Source organism: Temnothorax nylanderi, unplaced genomic scaffold, assembly GCF_030848795.1.
Source record: "Temnothorax nylanderi isolate EJ_2023f unplaced genomic scaffold, tnyl_v1.0 TNYL_tig0612_pilon, whole genome shotgun sequence".
Lineage (NCBI taxonomy): Eukaryota > Metazoa > Arthropoda > Insecta > Hymenoptera > Formicidae > Temnothorax > Temnothorax nylanderi.
In genome coordinates, this window is record NW_027249674.1 from 52,501 (window position 1) to 60,000 (window position 7,500).

Here is a 7,500-nt window from a genome sequence, read left to right on the forward strand (position 1 = left end):
AAATTTGCACGCTCTGCTGCACGTAACGTTTATTGGCTGCATCGCCATCATCTACAGGCGGCGCTATCCGTCGAATCTTGCGCGATTTCGCGTCAAAGTCGGTGGCGACTATGCAAAGAGCGTTATCGCGCACGTAATTTCTGATTAATCCGCTCCATTGATAGTACGGTTCCTCACCGCCTCTTCCGAGCGATATACCAAACTTGTTGATCGGCATTTCGATGTTGATTGAATGACTCGCCGACGCGCGGTTTAATTTATAATAAGTCCAGCCTCGCGAAGTTCCTCGATAATCGACAGGATCTCGTTATCGTGACCGGTGTGACCCGCTAGGCGCGATGCTTCGAGCAATCGGAGACGATCTACATGCTCGTTGGGATCGTTTCAATGAACATAGTCGATCTTGTTGTCGTTTAATGTCATGGCACGCGGTATACCTTTTCCAGCTTTTTTACCCGAAATCGACGATGCAATTATATGGTCGATCTTGTTGCCGTTTAATGTCATGGCACGCGGTATACCTTTTCCAGCTTTTTTACCCGAAATCAACGGTGCGATTATTTGTATGTACTTGTATCCCCTGTTGCCATTTATTTGAGCGTGAGCATCATAATTGCGTTTATGAGCACTCGTCGTCAACAGAATGCTCTTGTATGTTTGCATATCGTCCTCCGTGTAGATATCGTCATTGGGAAATTTCTTAAAGATCAACTCGTAAAGACCGCGTGTGCCAGCGTATCGTATGCCGTCGATAATTATGTTGTCCGCGTTGTTCACGTCAAAACATTTATTACCGAGCATCATTCCATCGTTGCTGAAATAAACGCCGTACATGGTGTCTATACCGCTTTCTTGATCGCCGCTCAGAACTGCCCCGACGTACTTTTGGCCCAATAGACCAAAGTGATCTCGCAACGTTTCTCGACCCTCAGATGTTTGCAACTGCTGTCGAACGGACGTCACGAGTGAGTCATCCGTGGTTTCCGAGCATTGTGGGTTACACGGAAGGCGCAGAGGTTATCGGTGGTTCATTCAATGGACCTGTCGATCGTTTCGATTTATGCGGTTGTAAAATTTTGGTTATTTTGCTCAAATTAGATGGCACATTTATCGATCGTTTCAACGTAACCGGAGTTGAAGCCATTACAGAGTCATTAAACGAGGCGTTTGGTCGTTTTTGTTTGAACTTTGGCTCTTCGTCTTCCCACGCCGTTTCATTCTCAATCTTTGACACGTCAGATTCTTTGCCAACGGTGTTTTCGGCAATCTGCCTTAGAGGCTCGATGATGGGCTTAAAGTGTCTCTCCAACGCGATATCTTCCTCCATTTTACCAGTTTTCAAGGCGTGATACTTTTTGCGAATCGAATCGCTCGTTTTCGCAATTTGATTTGCTATCCTCTCGCGATCTCTAATCTCCTCGCTGCTGTTCATGTTGCGATAACGTTGTTCAATCGGCGCGTCGACAACAACTAACCACGTTTCGGTATCGCAAAGTCGTTAAATCCTTTTCTGTTTCGGACATTCGAAATCGCGCTGTCCTTGTCTATCACCACGAATCCATATTTTTGTTGCCAACATGTGTGACACAATTTACTGAAATCATCGTAAGACATATCTGTGTTTACGTGATCGTTGAATATGTGTTTCAGATTGGTACCATCCTGTTTAAACAGAATCAATAGATTTGCGTTGTCGCGTATAAGATGCTTCGGTATATTTGCATACGTCTGACAAAGATAGAAGGAGTCAACGTCCGCGTGCCGGCCCATTGCAAAGTATTCTCTTATCGTATCCTGCTTGTCGCACGTTACGTCATCAAAGATAAAAATAGAATTCGGGAGCGCCTCGCTCGGTGGAATGACATCACTGTTATTCGAGAACGTAAAGTAGCCAATCTCTTCTATCGGTGTTAGTATATTCTCCAAATATCGATATTTCGGCTGTTGCAACGATTTCGAGTACACATACACGTTCTCGAAACGTACACCGTGCGGACTTTCCAGCAAGCTTATCAAGACGTTTGTCTTGCCGCAATTCGACGGACCGCAGATGATACCGCGTATAGAAATCGGTAGCATGTCTCCATGTTTGCGTACCTCTTTCGTTAACTGTATCCTATCGTCAAAGTTTGTCACTTTGATCGTCCGCGATTGTCGTACGAACCGCATTTTACCTCCCCTCCACAACGAATGAAAAACAATATCGAGAAGGCTGGCCTATTTATAGAGGCGCGTAGAGCTGAGATGCTCAGTCTTTAAAATGTTTTTGCTCGTGTCGGATAACAGCGATATTTACAATTTAACCGCCGAGTAGTTAAAGTATATACCAAAGGTCATTCTACTACGGCAATTTTGTAATTATATAGATTATTTGTGGGATAAGCTTCCCGAACATATCAAGGCAGATTCGGAGGTTCAGCAATACCGTCGCTGTTTAATACATTATAATTTGCCGTGTCAGCAAACGCACATCGACGGTCCGCCGCCGTTGATAAAAAACTGCGGCGAATGCCGCCGAAGATAGGTCGAGGTTTGTTGAATCGCGCGATAAACGCGCTTCCGATCGAATTACATATCCCCGGTTATCAATTTTGCGGTCCGGGAACTTATTTAGAAACACGATTGGCAAGAGGTGATCGGGGTATTAATCCATTGGATGCAGCGTGTCGCGAGCACGACATAGCCTACTCGCGTAGCAGCGATCTCGCAGAACGACACGTGGCAGACAATATACTCGCCGCGAAAGCGCGAAAACGTGTCACCGCGAACGATTCGACTCTCGGAGAGAGAGCTGCAGCTACAGCCGTCTGGGCGGCCATGAAGGCTAAAACGAAACTCGGTATGGGTTTGAAAACGAAGAAAAAGAAGAACAAGTGAATACTTCTGGTAGCGAAACGCGGCGGTATCCTACCGATCCTGCCGTTATTAGGGGTTCTCGGTTCGTTGGTCGGCGGAGCGGCGGGAGTCGCAAAGGCTGTGAACGATAACAAAGCCGCGCGGCGTCAGCTGGAAGAGATGCAACGTCACAATCGCGCCATGGAAGGTCACGGACTTTATCTCGCTCCGTACAAACGCGGACGGGGAGTCTCGAGAAAAAAAAACGTCGAAGAGACGCTAAAAATCCCTAAGGGCGTAACTACCAACGTACAACTGCAACAACTGGCAAAACGTATGCGCATTCCATATTTTAGAGGTATTTTCATGCGCGACTCGTTACCGATCGGCGGTGTACGTCGAAACGAAAGCGGTATCGTGAATTTGGATAATACTGAGGGACCGGGTACTCACTGGGTGGCGTACGCGAAGAGGGGAGATCGTGCCACATATTTCGACAGTTTTGGCAATCTTCGACCACCGAGAGAATTGGCGCAGTATCTAAAGAACAATGTAATAGAGTACAATCGCACGCCTTATCAGCGATACGATCAGAGCAATTGCGGACAACTGTGTCTGCGTTTTCTACAGTCGGTTGACAATCAATTTAAAGACCGGCCATACGCTGTTTAATCTCAGTATTCATTCAAACATGTCACTGACATTTACGCTTACCGGCAAGAGCAGCATCCTCGCGGTAAGCTACTTTCCCGCCGTGGATTTGAGCGATGGCGATTACGAGCTCGGTCTGACAGATTTTGAAACCTATCACACGATACCGAATGTAAATTCGTCGAACAATAAATTCTACTACGACGACGATAAGGAGATTACCATTCACGAAGGATCGTACGAACTGCGTGATATAAACATGTATCTGAAACGCGCTCTTTTATGGGATCAATCCAATAATGTCTCGATAAACGAAGATGAACCGCACCCATTGATTATTATTCGGGCTAATAACAATACGATGAAGAGCGAGATCAAGTGCGCTTATCGGATAAACTTCACCAAACCGAACAACATTGGATCGCTGCTGGGATTTTCAGCGAATCGCGTGCTGGAGTCGCGACAATGGCACGAATCGGATGTTCCGATAAATATCATCAACGTAAACATCATTCGCATAGAGTGTAACGTGACCGATGGTGCGTACAGCAACGACAAGTACGTGCACACGATACACGAGTTTTCACCGAGTGTGCCTCCAGGATATAAGATATCGGAAACGCCGGCACAGATCATTTACCTTCCGATCATCGTACGGAGCATTTCGGACTTGACACTTCGCGTCGTGGATCAGGACGGTCGATTGATTGATTTTCGTGGAGAGGAGATCACTGTTAGACTGCATGTACAAAGACGACAGCGATAACGTGAGATGCTCGTACTGAACGAAGCTGAGCAGGTGCAACAGACGAGAAACAAAATTAGAGAGACAATCCGATCGCCAAAGAAGAAACTCACTGCGTCGAACGTTGAATTTCTGAAATCATTGGGTTTTGTCGTACGAAATGGCTAATATCTTAAACATTGGAGGTGAACCGATCTTTGACGACAGCGTCGTCAAGATTGAGACACACACGTACAATCCGTACGCCAACACAACGTTTGGACATAACGATGAGATAAGAATACCCATACAACAGCAGGATTTATACACGTTGCCGTGCGAGAGCTTTCTCTACGTTGAAGGAAGATTGACGATAAAGAAAAGGAATGACGAGTCTGAGACAACGCTTGCGAATAATTGCGTGGCGTTCATGTTCGATGAGATTCGATACTAGCTCAACGGTGTGGAGATTGATCGCAACAGAAACGTTGGAATAACCAGTACCATCAAGAACTATGTATCGCTATCGTATAATGATTCTCAACTCATGCGGAATGCTGGATGGGACGTTTCATCGAGCATACCGGAAGGATACTTCAACTTTTGCGTACCGCTCAAGAGGTTGCTGGGCTTTTGCGAGAATTACAAACGCGTGGTTGTTAACGCTCGTCACGAATTAATTTTGATACGAGCGCGCAGCGACAACAATTGCATTGTAGGAAATCCGGCGACGGAGCCGGAAATTGAATTGTTTAAAGTACAATGGCGAATGCCTCACGTCACATTAAACGAGATCAATAAGCTATCCATGCTACGGGCCTTGGAAAGCGGGCGATATCTTAGTGTTAGTTTCCGTTCGTGGGATCTGTACGAGTACCCCATGTTGCAGAACACGACCAAGCATTCGTGGGCTGTCAAAACGGCGACTCAGCTAGAGAAGCCGCGATACGTTATCTTTGCGCTGCAGACCGGGCGCAAGAATATCATGTCTCAAAATGTTAGCGTATTCGATGACTGTAACTTGACCAACATGAAACTTTATCTAAACTCTGAATTTTATCCGTACGACGACTTGAATCTGGATTTTGGCAAAAATCGATACGCCATCCTTTTCGATATGTATGCGCGTTTTCGTAAAGCTTATTACGGATACGATTCCAGTGATACGCTTTGCAGCTTGAATACATTCCTGATGGAAGGACCTTTTGTTGTCATCGATTGCTCGCGACAAAACGAATCTGTCAAGAGCGCCACCGTGGATGTGCGAATAGAATTTGACTGCAAAGAGAATGTACCGGCAAATACTACCGCCTATTGTCTCATCTTGCATGATCGCGTAATCGAATACTGTCCATTGTCGAACGTAGTGCGCAAAATCATGTAAATTGCAATATCAGCGGGTATTGCGATATAAGAAGCACTGATGTACCGCGATAAGATACAGATTGCTCCGTCGTTTCGTCATGATCGTACCAACGTTCGTCGATCTGCAAGGATTCACCGTCGGGATGAAATTTGTCGTAAAGGAGGTGGCGGTTCTGAGAAACGGGACCGTTTTGGCGCATTACATTTTTACATGTCCCATGCCATGGAGTCTCCTCACGAAATCCGACAAATCATGCGCTTCTTGGTTGATTGCAAATCACCATGGACTACGATGGGAGGATGGAAACGTGCCATACAGCATGGCGAAACATTTAATTACATCGGCCGTGCTTGGAGAGGGCGACGAGACGTCGACTCTTGTGTACGTCAAGGGATGCCAGAAACGAGAATGGCTGGTGGATCTGCTTGAGAATAAAGCTAGAAAAATCTAAACATTGAGACTTTGGATGCCGATTACGAAGATATCGAATCTTTAAATAATCTAGATGTTACTAATACTGTAAGATGTGAAAAACATGTTAAGAATTGCGCATTACAAAATGTATTAAAAATATTTAACTGGTGGTCGCGACACCAGAAAAAATTATGATTTTTTAAAATAAACTATATATGTATATATAAAATGTTTTATTTCCTTTTCCCACATAGTTTGTAGTATAATATAAATGTTTTAGCTGTTCAAAAGCTGTTTAAAAGCTGTTTTAGCTGTTCAAAAGCTGTTCAAAAGCTGTTCAAAAGCTGTTTTAGCTGTTCAAAAGCTGTTTTTAAAGCTGTTTTAGTTGTTTGATAGTTGTTTGATAGCTGTTTGATAGTTGTTTTTAGTTGTTTTGATAGCTGTTTTTAGTTGTTTGATAGCTGTTTGATAGTTGTTTTTAGTTGTTTAATAGCTGTTTTTAGTTGTTTAATAGCTATTTTATAGCTGTTTTTAGTTGTTTGATAGTTGTTTGATAGCTGTTTTTAGTTGTTTAATAGCTATTTTATAGCTATTAAAGTAGCTTAAAGTTGTTTGATAGCTGTTTTTAAAGTTGTTTGATAGCTGTTCAACAGCTGTCTTTTTTCTCGCGAGGATTATTTTCGCATAACATAATATGCCACAGATAAATCACGCGCATCCTCGCTTCTCATTATATTCGATAGCGGTTCAGAGTATCCACCCGCGATTGCAAGATGCAACGGTAAGTAGAAGATTATTTTTCATGACAGCTAGTTTTTTTCAATGCCGCAGATAAATCACGTCATGTCATTTGTGAAAGACATAGCCTGCAGTATTTTTAACTATTTTAGTAAAGCTTGTTTTATTAACCTTGATAGCTGTCTTTTTTCTCGCGAGGATTATTTTCACATAACATAATATGCCGCAGATAAATCATGCGCATCCTCGCTTCTCATTTTATTCGATAGCGGTTGAGAGTCTCCACCCGCGATTGTATGACGCAAAGGTAAGTAGAAGATTAGTGTTGCCTGATAGCTAGTTTTTGATAATATAATGTGTCACAGATAAATCACGTACAACCCTCTCTCTTCTTTTTCGACCCCTATAAATTGAGCTCTGCCTCAAGTCAGAGCACAGTCTGTACGTGGTCTGTACAAACGTTGCAAACATGGCAAATAGATTTATTAATATCTTCTTTCCAATAGAGATGGTACGGGTAGTGTAACATAGTGTAGTGAACAGTGTAACATAGTGTAGTGAATAGTGTAATACAGAGTTTTTTCATTTGTTTTTTCTGTTTAGTGGAATGGGCCGCAGGATATCGAGGGAATCGAGGTACGCTTGGAGGGGCGGTGGGTGCGGATCTGCATTCCGCGAAATTACGTGAGTATTTTTTCCTTTGTGCGTGCGTGTGTTTTAAGAAAATTATATTTTTTAATGTTGATCTTACAGCCGCGTATAAACTATCAAA

General features: G+C 43.7%; 1 protein-coding gene across 1 annotated transcript in view; it reads left to right on the top strand.

Moving 5' to 3' along the window:
• The window catches only part of LOC139784329 (uncharacterized), a 12,793-nt gene that overhangs the window by 5,041 nt on the left and 252 nt on the right, over window positions 1–7,500 (top strand). Inside the window, exons 2-3 of the mRNA XM_071723493.1 lie at window positions 7,332–7,364; window positions 7,482–7,500. The exon at window positions 7,482–7,500 is cut by the window's right edge and continues 151 nt beyond it. Coding sequence (XP_071579594.1) covers window positions 7,332–7,364; window positions 7,482–7,500 — 52 coding nt within the window. The remainder of the gene's footprint in view (window positions 1–7,331; window positions 7,365–7,481) is intronic.